This window comes from Ovis aries, chromosome 20 (assembly GCF_016772045.2).
Source record: "Ovis aries strain OAR_USU_Benz2616 breed Rambouillet chromosome 20, ARS-UI_Ramb_v3.0, whole genome shotgun sequence".
NCBI classification, from domain to species: domain Eukaryota; kingdom Metazoa; phylum Chordata; class Mammalia; order Artiodactyla; family Bovidae; genus Ovis; species Ovis aries.
The window spans coordinates 11,272,871-11,289,643 of record NC_056073.1 but is presented as its reverse complement, the minus strand read 5'-3'; the positions used below and the strand labels follow the sequence as shown (position 1 = coordinate 11,289,643).

The 16,773-nt window shown below is 45.0% G+C and overlaps 1 protein-coding gene across 2 annotated transcripts in view; it reads right to left on the bottom strand.

Moving 5' to 3' along the window:
- Positions 1 to 7,511: 7,511 nt before the first annotated feature.
- TBC1D22B (TBC1 domain family member 22B) overlaps positions 7,512 to 16,773 on the bottom strand; it is a 67,490-nt gene continuing 58,228 nt past the window's right edge. For both annotated transcript variants that reach the window (XM_004018789.6, XM_042237531.2), the window contains exon 13: positions 7,512 to 9,527. In XM_004018789.6, the coding sequence (XP_004018838.1) occupies positions 9,399 to 9,527 (129 nt within the window). In that variant the 3' untranslated portion in view covers positions 7,512 to 9,398. The remainder of the gene's footprint in view (positions 9,528 to 16,773) is intronic.

The following is a 16,773-nucleotide window of genomic DNA, read 5'->3' as shown; positions in this document are numbered from 1 at the left end:
GAGTGGGTCGCCATTTCCTTCTCCAGGGGATCTTCCCAACCCAGGTATCGAACCCAGGTCTCCCACATTGCAGGCAGATGCTTTAACCTCTGAGCCATCATCAGTTCAGTTCAGTTCAGTCACTCAGTCGTGTCCGACTCTTTGCGACCTCATGAATCGCAGTACGCCAGGCCTCCCTGTCCATCACCAACTCCCGGAGTTCACTCAGTCGTGTCCATCAAGTCAGTGATGCCATCCAGCCATCTCATTCTCGGTCATCCCCTTCTCCTCCTGCCCCCAATCCCTCCCAGCATCAAAGTGTTCTCCAATGAGTCAACTCTTCTCATGAGGTGGCCAAAGTACTGGAGTTTCAGCTTTAGCATCATTCCTTCCAAAGAAATCCCAGGGTTGACCTCCTTGTAGTCCAAGGGACTCTCAAGAGTCTTCTCCAACACCACAGTTCAAAAGCATCAATTCTTCGGCGCTCAGCCTTCTTCACAGTCCAACTCTCACATCCATACATGACTACTGGAAAAACCATAGCCTTGACTAGACGGACCTTAGTCGGCAAAGTAATGTCTCTGCTTTTGAATATGCTATCTAGGTTGGTCATAACTTTTCTTCCAAGGAGTAAGCGTCTTTTAATTTCATGAGCCATCATAATTGATCATTAATTAAATCCCCAATCTTCCTCTCTTCCCCAGAGGATGGATGGTGAGGCTGAAAGTTTCCAAGCTTCTAATCATGATATAACCTTTCTTATGACCAGGCCCCCATCCTGAATCTATTCAGAAGCCCACCAAGAGTCACCTCGTTAGAACAAAAGATGCTCTTACCACTCAGGAAATCCCAAGGGATTTTTAGGAGATCTGTATCAGAAACTAGGAGGTCAAGATCAAATGTCAGGAAAAAAGATAATCCTAGCACCCCTTATTTTTGGGTTGCTAAGTCATGTCTGATTCATTGAGACCCAATGGACTATAGCCTTACAGACTCCTCAGTCCTCTACTATCTCACAGAGTTTGCTCAAATTCATGTCCATTGAGTCAGTGACGCTATCCAATAACCATCTCATCCTCTGTCATCCCCTTCTCCTTTTGCCTTCAATCTTTCCCAGCATTAGGGTATTTTCCAATGAGTCAGCTCATCAGGTGGCCAAAGTATTGGAGCTTCAGCTTCAGCATCAGTCCTTCCAATGAATATTCAGGGTTGATTTCCTTTAGGATTGACTGGTTTGATCTTCTTGCTGTCTAAGGGACTCTCAAGAGTCTTCTCCAGCAACATAGTTCGAAAGCATCAATTCTTTGGGTTCAGTCTTCTTTATGGTCCAACTCTCACATCCATAAACGACTAGTAGAAAAACCATAGCCTTGACTATAACCACCCCTATCTCTCAAAAAATTAAATGACTTTAGGAGCTCTGTGGCAGGAACCAGAGGCAGAGACAAACCCCATCTCTCTGACCAGACTTGGGAAAAGGGTCGTTCCAAGTCAGAGTTCTCATTAAAACTTTTCTCTCTCTTTCCTGGACTGGCCCCAAGGGTAGCCCTCGATTCTGGAGCAGTGGTGGCAGCAGTATGGGCAGCTGAAATTTCAACAGCAACACTGTCCTTCTGGTTAACTGACTGGGAAATGAAGCCTTGGTGAACCGAAGAGGATAGGGAGAGTCCCAGAGAGGGGCCAGCTAGAGAAGGGGGCTCCCCTAATTCTGTGTGTGAACCGGCACAACTTTTGCAAACAGCCGAGCAAAGCTTCTGAAAAACTGAAATGACACTGGAACAACAGCCCACAGGAAAAGAGACAGAACTTGCAGTGTGAACCTACCTGGATTGAGTGCCTGCTAAAACAGAACAAAATCAACGTTTTCTAGAGCAGGGGTCAGCACGCTTTTTCCATAAAGGGACAGATATTACATAGTTTAGGCTTTGTGAATCACACAGTCTATCACAACTACTCAACTCTGCTGTTGCTATGCCAAAGCAGCCATAGGTAATATGTAAATAAACAGGCAGGGCTGTGTTCCAACAAAACTTTACTTATAAAAACAGGAGGAGGGAACTCCCCTGTGGTCCAGTGATTAGGACCCTGCATTTTTCACCAGGTTTAATCCCTGGTCTGGGAACTAAGATTTCAAAAGCCTCCCAGTGCAGCCAAAAACAATAAAGAACAAAACAGGAGGAGAGCTGGGTTTTTAATAAGACCCAGAGTCTCATTCAGTAGCTCAGCAGTAAAGAATCTGCCTGCAGTGCAGGAGACGTGGGTTCAGTCCCTGGGCTGGGAAGATCCCCTGGAGAAGGAAATGGCAACCACTCCAGTATTCTTGCCTGGGAAATCCCATGGACAAAGAGTCTGGCGGGCAAGGAACTGGACACGACTTAGTGACTAACGACAATAACAGAGTCTCATACACAGTACTCAAAACGTCCAGGATACAATCCAAAATTGCTCAACATAAAAAAAAAAAAATAAGAAGTGTTAGAACCCCAAACCATAATATCTGAAATTAATAGTCACTGTATGGGTTTAATAGCAGAATGGAGGTGAGAGAAGAGGAGTCATGAACTTGAAGATAGATGACGAGAAACTATCCAGTCTAAAGAACAGAAAGGAGGAAAAAAAGATTAAAAGAACCTAATGAATAAGAGTGTTAGGGACTGGGTCCAACATTCTTTAGAATCCCAGGGGATGGGTAAGAGACTGGTGCAGAAAAAAAAAAAAAATTGAAGATGTAGCTGAAAGATTCTCAATTTTGGTAAAAGACAAGATTACAGATTCTTGGGACTTCCTTGGAGGTCCAGTGGTTAAGACTCTGTGCTTCCACTACAAGGGGCACAGGTTCAATCCCTGGTCAGGGAACGAAGATCTTGCATGCAACATGGTGTGGCAAAAATTAGGGAAAAAAAAAAAAAGTACAGATTCAAGAAATTCAGGGAATCCCAAACAGGACAAATGCCAACCAAACAAACAAACCCTCCAAAAACCAAAGAAACAAAATGACCCAGTCAGACACATACTTAAACGCAAAGAAAAGAAAAAATATCTTAAAAGCACTCTCAGAAACAAAACAATATGCTGATTCCTCAGATAATTAAAAATGGAATTACCATATGATCTGTCAATTCTACTTCTGGGTATATACCCCAAATAATTGAAAGCAGGGTCTCAAAGAGATATTTATATACTCATATTCATAGCAGAATATTCACAATAGCCACACACAAAAAAGGAAGCAAGCCAACTGGTGATGAGTGGAAAAACAAAATATATGCATACAATGGACTACTCAGCCCTCAAAACGGAAGCCTAACATGTGGGTCGGAGAAGGCGATGGCAGCCCACTCCAGCACTCTTGCCTGGAAAACCCCATGGACGGAGGAGCCTGGTGGGCTGCAGTCCATGGGGTCTCGAAGAGTCGGACATGACTGAGCGACTTCCCTTTCACTTTTCACTTTCACGCATTGGAGAAGGAAATGGCAATCCACTCCAGTGTTCGTGCCTGGAGAATCCCAGGGACGGGGAAGCCTGGTGGGCTGCCTCTATGGGGTCGCACAGAGTCAGACACGACTGAAGCGACTTAGCAGCAGCAGCAGCAGCAACATCATATGCTACAACATGAATGAACCTTGAGGACCTTATGTTAAGGGAAATAAGCCAGTCACAAAGAGACAAGTGCCGTATGATTCCACTTACATGATGCACTTAAAGTGGTCAGATTCACAGAGACAGAAAGTAGAATGGTGGTTGCTAGGGGCTGGGTGGAGGGGGAAATATGGAACTATTTAGTCAGTCTCAGTTCTGCAAGATGAAGAGAGTTCTGGAGGCGGATGGTGGTGATGATCGTGCAACAGTGTGAATGTGTTTAACACTACAATACACACACATACATACACACACACCCCTGGAGAAGGACATGGCAACCCACTCCAGTACTCTTGCCTGCCTGGGAAATCCCAGGACAGAGGAGCCTGGTGGGTTACAGTCCATGGAGTTGCAAAGACTTAGACAAGACTTAGTGACTAAACAACAATACTATATATATATAGCCATGCTGTGTGGTTTGTAGGATCTTAGTTCCCTGACCAGGGATTGAACCCGGGTCCTGGCAGTTTTAACTGCTAGACTGCCAGCTCATTCCCCAGAAATGATTAAGATGGCAAATTCTATAATATGTGTATGCACCTTTTGCTATAATTAAAAAAAAAGTCGATAAAAACAGTTATTTAGATATAGAACAGTGATTTCAATTGCTATGGATTTCTCATTAGAAACTGTGCAAGTGAGAAGACAGTGGGACATCGCTAAAGTGCTGAAAGAAAATAACTGTATCCAGAGAGAACAAATTCAGGCATGAAAGCAAAATAAAGTCAACTTTCAGATGAAGGAAAACTAAGAGGACTACATACTTCTTCTAAGAGAAGTGCTCAAGGGAGTTTTTCAGGCTGAAGGGAAATAATAGCAGAGGGAAACTTGGAACAGAAGGAATCAAGGAAGAACAGAAATGGTAAATGTCTCCTCTTAAGTTCTTTAAAATATGTGTGACTATTAAAAGCAAAAATTGTAATAGTGTCTGGTAAGATCTTCAATGTATCCTCACATAATTTACATAACAACTCTAACATAAAAGGGGGAGAATATATGGTTGAGAGGCAGCTACATTTTACTCGAAGTGATAAAATATTAACTGTAGGGAGTCAGATTTGTGTATTATAATCCTGAGAGCAATGGCTTAAAATACAGAGATATAACCAACAGTGAATAGACATATTACAATGAAATACTAAAAAATATTCAAATAACCCAAAAGTGGCAGGAAAGGGGAGAGAAACAAAAAATAAAGAGAACAGAAAACAATACAATGGTAGACCCAAAGCCAAGCACATCAGTATGGTTTGTAAATGGCCCAAATGCATCAAATTAAGACTGTCAGAGTGCACTGCAGATCCAGGCCCAACTATATCCTGCCTCTAAGAATCCCACATTAAGTACAGGTTTAAAGGGATGGAGAAGGATGGAGACCAGCGGCTTGAAGAGAAGGTCTGGGTTCTCTCTCGGACAGCTGGGTGGGGTAGGACAGGTGAGTTAGGGTCACTACAGAGACAGGCTTGGTATCCTCAGAGCAAGTAGCGGGGCCTTGGGGTCTGGCTTCCAGATTCCCCACCTCCAGCTATTCAGTTCAAGAAGGGACTTTCACATTCATCACTCAGAAGCCATAGCTCACAGAGCACCTGCTGAATCAAAATCAACATGGATTCTCCTTGCTTCTAAGAATTCTAATTCAGCCTTTGCCGAAATGAGGAGATGCTCTGATCGCCTCCAGCTGCGGCTATCCTGGCAAGTTGGCACAGGCTCGGAAGAGTGTGGTCACGTACAACGTGCTGGATGTTCTCTGATCCTGTGTGAATCTCACCTTTTTCATCGTGAGTCTAATAAATTGACTTCTTGGTGTCTGCAGCAGCTTTCAAAATGGTCTCCAACCAGGACGGGAGAACTGGAAGTCCTGAGAAGAGGTATGAAGGGCTCAGTTACTGGGCCTTAGGTTCTGACTCCAATCCTTGAAGCTTTACAAAGCTGTATCTGACGTGCAAAGTCCAATCCAAGACAAGCCAAACTCTCAACACGAGATTCACGCCTCTAGGAGCAACAAGGTCACTAGCTGAGGAATCTGTGCCCTTCTTCCCTCATGGATGAATAAAAACAAAAATAGGGCCTAGTTAAGTAGAACAGTAGAGGTTCTGCTTGCAGAGAGAACAGATGAACTGCAGGTCAGAGTATGCCAAGATTTGTCAAAAGTTTTCACCAATTTCCTGCTGCTGCTGCTAAGTCACTTCAGTCGTGTCCGACTCTGTGCGACCCCATAGACGGCAGCCCATGAGGCTCCCCTGTCCCTGGGATCCTCCAGGCAAGAACACTGGAGTGGGTTGCCATTTCCTTCTCCAATGCATGAAAGTGAAAAGTGAAAGGGAAGTCGCTCAGTTGTGTCCGACTCTTAGCGACCCCATGGACTGCAGCCTTCCAGGCTCCTCCATCCATGGGATTTTCCAGGCAAGAGTACTGGAGTGGGGTGCCATTGCCTTCTCCCTAGTCATGATTAAACATATTTCAGAAAATGCTTAACTTTCTACATAAATGAAAAACAGAATTTTTGAATGAAGCCAAGTCTAGGTCAGTTTTTTCTCTACCAGCCTCAGGAACAATGAATGACCTCAGTCCAAATAATATCATATAGAAATACTGTCCATGTTTTATGAAAAAAGTTAAATTCTAAGTCTGAGCATGAATAATCACTTGAATTTCAGTCAGATCCATCCCCTACTCCCACATGCTTATCAGAAAGTCTGGTCTCCATTTTCAAAAGCTCTTATTGTAAATAATGCCACTCAAATCCTATTATCTGTTCTTCCCTTCCTCCATGGTTTCAAATCCTGATTCTGAGCCAGGCATATGGTGTCCTGGAATAGACTAATCCCCCAACCTCAGGACTAAGTCCTAGCCTGTGAGCTGTAAGAGGAGATATTATGGAGTGGCCTTCAGGAACCTTATATAAAATACTGCTCACACATTCCCTGCACTTTTTCTTGTCTCCTTTCTTTAATCCATCTTGTTGCTTGGAAAATGGATGTAGTAGCTGGAGTGCTAGCTACCACCTTGGCCAAGAAGACCTGGAGGAGTCCAGGTTCCTAAAGACTTTGTGAAACAGACTCATCATACCAGCCCTGAGTTGCCTACTTTTGGACACTCATGGTAGTGAGAAGGAAATCCCCATGCTGTGTGAACCCAGCTGTTATTTTTGGTTTCTGTTATATGTAGCTGAATTTGATCCTAATATAGCTCCTAATGACTGAAACCAAGAAACACTCTCCAACAGATCCTAGGGAGATGTTCTCGGTGGAGAAACTATCATTCCAGTCCATTCTTTGTAGAAGAAAAACGCAGTTAACTGCCTTTCTTAAGACATTTCGCAGTAAGGTTACTAAGAGAAAAGCTAACTACCACCACCGAAACCTCAAAAAAACCCAAACCCACACAAAATAACCCCAAACCAACACCTAAGTGAAGGGCCAGTCTGTGGAAGGCCTGTCCTCTAGTTCTTGCTCTTGATGACCCCTCCTTGGCCTTGGCCTGGCTTGGGTTTTCCTCTGTGAACAAGGAGGGCGTTGAACTAGATGTCTCCAGGCTTTCATCTAGTGCTGAACTTCCAGTCCATTTTCTAACCTCCATTAGATTATATACACCTTTTGCATAAATGAAATAAACCTCAAGTACTTTTCACAGTGCTTTGCACATGACAAGGTGCCCTATACACACGAGCGATGAAGACTCATAAATCACGTTACTTGTGTCCACAGTATCCGCACAGAGGAGGTGCTCGTGTTTATCGATATCCTCTGAGGTTGCCTCCTGCCCTCCTGTCGATCCCATGCCTGCCCTACAGAAAGCTCGTCCCCCATGCTTACAGGCATCAGCATGAAGAGCCTGAGAAAAGGAGACTTTAGGTTCGGGGTTACGCAAATCCATGGCAGAAAAATCAGCAGTGGAGGAGGAAATACACTATTTATTTACAGTTCTTTCACTTTATCCACAATTTCCCATACAAACATAAAAACTAAAAAAATAAAACCACCACTTGGGAACACAAGTGTCTTTCTTTAATTAGTCCGGTCGAGGGAGGACCACAGCCCTCTCACTCTGTGAAGGAGGCTATTGAGGCACACGGACGGGGAGCAGGAGAGGGCCGGAAAGAATGCCTGAGAAACGGCTCCCGGTGAGAAATGTAAGATGCCGGCACCGTGGGCGCCACTGGGAGACTCAGGGCCTCCCCCACAGGGGACAGCGACTGGCTTCCCCAGAGGGTGCCAGCTGCCTGCCGCCTCCCCCTCCACCTCTTCACTGCTGAGCACCCGGCATCCAACACAGGCCAGCCGTCTGGTGAGCTGCGTGGGGTGTGATGGTGACAGTGGGGGGGGGACGCCAAATGCCTCTCTCTGGGAAGAGCCCCAGGCCCCAGCAACACACGGGAAACCCCTCTCCCTTGGCACTGACAGTCAGTCACAGCTTATCTTGAATACCATGCTGCCTTGTAAAAAACGGGAAAACCAAAGCCCTCCCCCTGTTCCAGGGGAAAGGCAGGGGGCCAGAAACCTGCAGAGGGGCTTCTGCCTCTGCAGCCCTGTCCCTGGGGGCAGGGGGAGCAGCTGCGGTGAAGGGAGGGGAGCTCTGACTGCTGAAGACGGGGAAGGAACAGGGCAAATGCACCACGAGGCCTGGGCCTGGGGGGCGGGAGGGGGAGAGGAAAAACTCAGAGACACTGATGCTCATCAGAGTAGCTCCATCTGTCGGCTGTGCTCACTCTGGCCGACGCCTGTTCACTTCCCTCACAGGAGGGGCGCCTAGGAATCCACCTGGAGGCGCTGAAGCCACCTGCCTGGCAACTTCATCTGTGCTAGTGACCTAGATTGCTTTCACGTGTTGATGCACGTTATAAATATAAAAATCATATCTGCTACAAAGAAGACATATTTATACATCTTTACCCATATACATAATAACACAATTTACACATAATAATATCTTGGAGTGGGTCATCACGGAAAAAGCGGGGGGTTTGGAGAGGTAATAAGCCCCTTCTCCCTCCCCTGACCTGATCCTTCTCAAGGGATGCGCGTATACTTGGTCACTGGGGCCCTTCCCAGCTGGCTGTTTGACGGGGCTGGTCCGGACACATTTGGACATTCGGACATGTAACTAAATGCTGATGGGTGTGTACACTCACATACACACACAGATGCAGGCACACATACAGACACCTGTGTGAGAAAAGGAAAAATAAAATTCCTAGCCCTTGGGTGTAGGTCTCTCCCCAGAGTTATAAGCGTCAGTGCCTCCTCCGACTAAGAATAAAGCTCCTAGGAAGCTGCCCCTCACTGGCTCAGACTTGGGCAGAAGGGGAAGGGCTAGGAGTTGGGGGTAGAGGGGAGGGGACAGGAGTCTTTTGAAAACATAAGGCATTTTTGACCTATGATCAAATCAAACTATGTCACAAAAAAGCAACGGTGTCAGTTGGGGCTAGGAGGCAAGAGACAGCCAGTCCACGTAGGGCAACGTGAGTTGAGACCCTGAGCCTTCCCCTTCTTCCCTCCGGTTTCTCTTAAAGGGGCAGACAACCTTGTACCTCCCTTTCTGTCCTCTCCCAGAGCTGAGCCCATCCACGTGTCATGGAATACTGATAGTGGTCCAGGAGGCGTCCAGAGACATGGAGTGGTGGACAGGCACGCCAGAAAAGTTAAGACCTGGGCGGCGGATGTGAGCTTTTTACAGCAGGAGTGGTTCCTGGCCGGAGTCCACGGCTCGCACAGTGGCCACAGTGATCAGATTGCCATCAGAGATGGGGGGCAGTCTGGGTCCCCCTGGGGAGACAGCACCTATCGGCGGTAGTGATTGGGGGCGTCGGCGAACATGTACTTGAGTCTATAGGCCTCGGCGAGGAGCAGCCCAATCTCTTCGTTGCCCCAGTGGATCGTAGGTAGGTTCTGCAGCAGCATAAGGAGACCCTGGAATGCAAGAAGGAACTTTTATCGTCTGATCACTGCGGGACTACTGACCAAGGGACCTGCAGGCCGTGGCATGGAGCCCCTTCCTCCCGGGTCATCCATCCCAGGCTCTGGCCTCCCTCCTCCCATGCGGCACACAGCCGTTGGCCCTAGTTCTCCTTCAGGAGGCCTTGAAAAGCCTCTGTTGAGTCTCTGATCCACTAACACCTGCCTCTGTAGAAATATTATAAATAGAGGATGACAACAATAAACAAGCATCTTTAAAGGAGAAAAATAATCACTCATCCAAATATACCTCTCTTAATTTCAAAGTATTCCTGTCTTTTTTTCACATGCATATTTCTGAAATAGCTGTAATCATAATTATGATTTTACATGCTTTTTAATCATCCTTTTTTACTGTAATTTTTGCGTTTTTCCGCACAGCCTTCAAAAAATGATTATTCTCAATGTTAGTACTCCATCATGTGGCTATACTCTAATTTACTAAAACATTTCCCTTTTATTAGATACTTCATTTATTTCCTTTAAGGAAAAAGAAACAAAACACCTTCACGGGGAAGACTGCTAGGAACCTTTCTGCACTGGACGATCTTTCTCCTGATCCTAATGTTTGCTTGTTAATCACTGTATTTATCCTCTGCTCTATTCCCCAAAGACTGTCCTCAACCTACCTGTCAGCTTATTTCCCACTGTTCCCAAGGTATGAGCCTTATCCAGCTGGGTCCACGTCGGCCACATTTACCTGCGCCTCCAGGGTTTAATTTAGGTTGTTCCTCTTGCTTGGAACACCTCCTCTCCTTCTCCTCTACCTATCTAAATCCTATTCAGTTTTCAAAGCCCAGGTCCCTCAGTCAGCTCCCCGGAGGTGGCCTATTAAAGAGGATATTAGGATAAAGAATGAATGTGAAATTTTAGGTTATCTCTATAATTTAGTTACCCTCGCCTTTGCTGCCACTTTGTGTTCTTTCTCCACCTCTCTTTCTGAACTGGATCTTATTTTTCTGATTATAAGAGAAACAGTAGCAAGACAAAACCCAGAAAGAGACTGACAGATTTGATACAGTTTTGAAACCTCATTATGTCAAGGCACAAAGACAAGGTTGAAATACAAGAAAATTGACTACAGGAAAATACTGATAACACTTATAAAAGACAAAAGGTTAATATCTGCAATAAAAAGGAAGTACCTACAAATCACTAAGATGAAAAGGAAAACCACTAAATGGAAAAAAAAACGGATGCAAAATGCCAATGGCCCATCAACATGCTGTAACCCTGCCATTGGCCGATGTGTGCCCTCTAGCAATGTTTCCTAGTTCTTAGTGAAGAGGTCTTATGTATCTTTTACAACATTTCTTCCTTTAGTAACAGAAGTTTAGCTGGGCACAGAGATACATGGGAACATCACTGCTGTGTATGGCCAGTATGATAAGTTCTGGCCAATCTTGGGCGGGGGGGGGGGGGGGGGGGGGGGGGGGCGCAGTGTAACTCCTGGGTTCTGCCCTAAACTACTCCGCCCCTTCCTAGAAAACGGTGATGTACGGAGGAGTTTGAAGCAGTCATCTTAGACCCTAAGAATAAAGCTATGTGTTGAAGATGGCAGAGCAACAAGAGAGAAGAAATCCGAGTCCTTGCCACCCTGGAGCCACGTAAGCCCTGGACTCTTACACTCAGCCTCTAACGGAAGAGAAGCAAACAACTACTGTGCCTTAAGCCACTGTTATTCTCTGGTCTTGGTTTCAGGAGACAAGTATATCATCTTAACAAACTCGGGCCACATCTGTCAAAACTAGAGATGCAGGGACTTCCCTGGCAGCCCAGTGGTTAGACTCAGTGCTTACACTGCCAGGGCCTGGGTTCCAGCCCTGGTTGGGGAACTAAGATCCTGCAAGAGCACAGTGTGGCAAAAAAAAACAAAAACAAAAAAACCCAAAAACCCCAACCAAACAATACACCTCTCCCACAAAACAGAACAAAAAACAAAGGGGAAAAAGATAAGCCCAGAAACACACATGGTCACTGATCCAGCAACTTAACTTCTTAGTACTTCTTGGAAAACATCTGCACTCCTGTACAAGGGGCAGCACCGCACCATTGCTTCAAATAATGGGGAAAAGGACATGAAGGAGGTGCCTGTCAGTACCCAGAACTTAGAGACAACTGTCCAAATTATGAAATACAAGCAGCACCTATAAAAAGAAGCAGGACTACATGTGTCAAGGTAAAAAGATATCAAAGACATTTTTAGGGGTGAAAACAAGCAAGTTACAGAAAAACAGTTATGATCCCACTTAGGTAAAAGAGAAAATACAACTGTAAGTTTGTATGTGCGTGTATGTATGTAAAATGTTTAAAAGGCTAGGTGGTGAAACTGTTAACACTAGTTACCTTTGGGGATGCGAGAACCTTTGCTTTCTCTCATTCTATTTCTCCTCATTTTCAATTATTACAATCAAGTCTTTGTATATTACTTACGTTACAGAACATTTTCCCCCTAGTAATACACATTTTCCTGGAAGTTTGTTTACTTTGTTGAAAGTAATAGAGCACAAAATAAACCACCCTTAACTTCATAATCAAGAGGAAGCTACTTTTAAACATTTTGGCGTATTTCCTTTCAGTCCTTTTTCTGCACATTCTTACACAGATGAAACATTTTCTCTAAATACTTTTCAATCTGTTTAGCACTTAACATAAGCATTTCCTCTAATATTAAAAACTCCTTTTAGACATTTTCAATGGTCAAAGAATTTTCCATGATGCAGAAGTACCCTAATTTACTCAGTATCTTCCTGTTTTGAGCTTTTAATAATTTCTGGTTTTTCACTATAATGAAATTATAATGAACAGGCTTGTGCATAAAGCCATATTTTAGATTATTTCCTTGGGCTAAATTTCTAGGAATGAAAATTACTGTGTCAAAGGGCATGAACACTTTAAAGGTACCTAAGGTCAGGAAGCAACAGTTAGAACTGGACATGGAAAAACAGACTGGTTCCAAATGGGAAAAGGAATACGTCAAGGCTGTCACCCTGCTTATTTAACTTCTATGCAGAGTACATCATGAGAAATGCTGGGCTGGAAGAAGCACAAGCTGGAATCAAGATTGCCAGGAGAAATATCAATAACCTCAGATATGCAGATGACACCACCCTTACGGCAGAAAGTGAAGAGGAACTAAAAAGCCTCTTGATGAAAGTGAAAGAGGGGAGTGCAAAGTTGGCTTAAAGCTCAACATTCAGAAAATGAAGATCATGGCATCTGGTCCCATCACTTCATGGGAAATAGATGGGGAAACAGTGTCAGACTTTATTTTGGGGGGCTCCAAAATCACTGTAGATGGTGACTGCAGCTATGAAATTAAAAGACGCTTACTCCTTGGAAGAAAAGTTATGACCAACCTAGACAGCATATTCAAAAGCAGAGACATTACTTTGCAGACTAAGGTCCGTCTAGTCAAGGCTATGGTTTTTCCTGCGGTCATGTATGGATGCGAGAGTTGGACTGTGAAGAAGGCTGAGTGGCGAAGAATTGATGCTTTAGAACTGTGGTGTTGGAGAAGACTCTTGAGAGTCCCTTGGACTGCAAGGAGATCCAACCAGTCCATCCTAAAGGAGATCAGTCCTGGGATTTCTTTGGAAAGAATGATGCTAAAGCTGAAATTCCAGTACTTTGGCCACCTCATGAGAAGAGTTGACTCATTGGAAAAGACTCTGATGCTGGGAGGGATTGGGGGCAGGAGGAGAAGGGGACAACCGAGGATGAGATGGCTGGATGGCATCATGGACTCGATGGACGTGAGTTTGCGGGAACTCCGGGAGTTGGCGATGGACAGGAAGGCCTGGCATGCTGCAATTCATGGGGTAGTAAAGAGTCGGACGCGACTGAACTGAACTGAACTGAACTGAAGACTCATCCAGAAAAAAATGCTCATGTCCCTGGATCTCTACCAGGGCTTAAGACTCTCATTCAACAAACTTGGCTAATTGTAAACGCTGTCCCTGGATTTCCAAGCCTGAGAATCGAACTGAAACCCACAAGTCAAGGGAATTCCATGGCGATCCAGCGGTGAGGACTTTAAGCTTCAGCTGTTGAGTGCACAGGTTTGATCCCTGATCAGAGAACTGATCAGACAGAGCAAGCTGCACAGTGTGACCAAAAAAAAAAAGCAAACAACAAAGATAAATCTGTAAAATGGAATACCCTGCACTCAAGTTACTAATGCTTTCACAGTTTTTGTATGAGCATGTACTCATGCAATGTGAGAAAAATAGAAAAATGGGAAAAAATATACACATTCATGCATTCTGACATTATGGAACATCTACTATATTTTGTACCAATGATAAAAAGAGGTTACAAAAACAACATATTTCACAACATCATATAGAAAAACCTGAACAGGACTTCCCTGGCGGTGCAGTGGATGATGAGAATCCGCCTGCCAGTGCAGGGGACATGGGTTTGATCCCTGTTCCAGAAAGAGATTCCACATGCTGCGGAGCCAGCTAAACCTGAACGCCACAACTGCTGAAGCCTGTGCTCCAGGACCCGAGAGCCACCAGTGATGGGCCCTGAGCTGCACCTGCTGAAGCCCTGCGCCTAGGGCCTGTGCTCCGCAGCAAGAGAAGGCACCCCAGTCAGAAGCCTATGCACAGCGACCAGAGCTGCCCCCGCCCTCCAGAACTAGAGCCGCGAGTGCGGCAAGACCCAGCACAGCCAAAAATAAATCAATGAAATACAGCGGTGTGTACACGTCAAATAAGCAAATAAACAAAAACCTTTAAAAAAAAAGGAAAATCCAAACAAACTTTCTGGCCAACCCAATATACAGAATATTTCCATTACGGGTTATGTAGAGACAGTATGTATTTATTCACATAGATTTGCATGGCAAAATGTCTGGAAGGAGATATATCACCTTTGCATGGTAAGATTTCAAGTACCTTCTTTTTCCTTATTAGTATTTTCTAATTTTTCTATAATGGTTTCTGTTAGTTGCTCAGTGTGTCTCCTCTCCACCAGGAGGACCCCACCAGGCTCCTTAGTCCGTGGAATTCTCCAAGTGAGAATACTGGAGTGGGTATCCACGCCCTTCTCCAGGGGATCTTCCTGACCCAGGAATTAAACCTGGGTCTCCCGCACTGCAGGCAGATTCTATAATGGTTTCATATACTTGAATAACTCATAAGCAAAAACAACCAACAGTTGATGTGCCTAGCGGAGAATATTTTTTTCTAGGCGGGAATCTACCTGTAATTTCCAGTTTTTCTAGTCTTGCTAGAAACCTTCCAGAAGCCCTGAAATAATTCTACCCTTGAACATGTCAGCTTCCTACTACCTCTCCCACCAACAGTTGAGGCTTAGGTGGGAGGAACCATTCTGCCACCTGGTGGCCGTAGCCAGGAACTGCACCTCCCACACAGCGCCGTAAAAATGGGAACCCTGTCCATGCGTTGATAAATCCAGGGATAAAGGAGAAACTGAATTATCACGGGTGGGAAAAGACGCTGTCAATTACAAATCAGGTACGTTAATCAAGGGGGTAGAGAAGATACATTGGTGGAGTGGGGAACAACTGAATATGTGTTACAAAGCCAGCTCATGGGAGTACCAAGCATTAATACAGTCAGGTGAAACACTACAGGTGTGAGAAGACAGCTTATGGGGCAAGCAGCTGAGAGTGATTCCAAGCGAACGAGAAGAGGCAATGGCTCTCAGAGAAGAAAAGCTCTAAATGGCTGGGAAATGCATCTGCTGAAAATCCAGATTCCAGAGGAAGAATGAGTCATGTGTGAGGGGGTCAGGGGAAGACAACAAGGGGGGGGGTCGAAGGAGAAGGGGTATCGGGTAATAAGCAGGGTCCTCGGTAAGAAAACGTGCAGGGGAAACTCATTAGAGAATGCTCAACAGATGGAAGAATTAAAGAACGAGAGGGGGACCATCAAGCATAGTCACCATCAAAGTGGTAATTACTGCGTATTGAGCCCTTGCTACTCACCAGACGGGGGTCTTCGCATGTACTCCAGCCCATTTAAGCCCCGTATCAACTCTATGAGGCCCATCTTATTATGCCCACTTCACATGAAAAAAGCGAGGGTGAGGGGTTAAGGAACTTGCATAGGATCACAGAGCAGTGCTGGGCTAGGATTCGAACCTGGGTAATCCGGTTCTGGGCCTCCCTGGTGGCTCAGACAGTAAAGCATCTGCCTGCGATGTGGAAGACCGGGCTTCGATCCCTGTGTCAGGAAGATCCCCTGGAGAAGGGAATAGCAACCCACCCCAGTATTCTTGCCTGGAGAATCCCATGGACAGAGGAGCCTGGTGGGGTACAGTCCATGGGGTCGCAGAGTCGACACGGCTGAGTGACTGACACTACACTCCTCTGGTTCTAGAGTTTGTGCTTATAACCACTATGCCGAATACTGTGTGCCTGAAACAAGAAGAGAAGTGGGGCACAATGCAGAAAGAATGAAAAGAGAAGAAGCTGCAGAAGCAGCTGTTTGAAGGAAATCTGCAAGAGCTGATTAATTTCTCTTGGTAATAAGGACCAAGGACAACCAAGTAAGACGTGAAATAATAACAGAGAACTTAAAGGTCACAGAAAATACACACTGTTAAATACGACACTGGGCAGAACCTCCCAGGAACACTGGAACATTCCTTGCAACGTTAAGTGTATTCAGGCATGTACAAATACTTTCCTAGTCACATAAGTTTTCTGTGTGTGTGTGTGCACGCGCGCTCAGGGTTCTTTACATCTGAGGAACTGAAACCCCAGAAGGTAACCATGACATTAACGCGTTCTGTGCTTTTTTTCCTTTTTCTGAAAATGGTGACTCAAAGGCAGACTTGTAGACCTGTAGCTCGTAAGGAGACAGAAGGAACATGCAGCCTCTGAAGGGAACTGTTACAATTATTGCCTTAAAAAGTAAAGTTATACAACTACATTCAAGGACATAAGACAAAGCACTACTTTAAAACCAGGATGACTGAACAGTTAGGTGAAAAACAGCTGAAATAGGAAAGGGAAACGGACTTAAGAAAAATCTGAGTTGGGACAAGGATCCATCAGTCCTGGATGCGTCTGTTACCTGAATCTCTTGAATCACAGGGTTTCCTGTTTTACCTTCCGCAATGCCTTTGCTGAAATCTCAAATCAGCATTCTTACAGAAGTAAATTTTGTTAGGATGCAAACTTTCATTCCAGAAGCCATCAGGACTGTGAATAAATGCCAGGCCT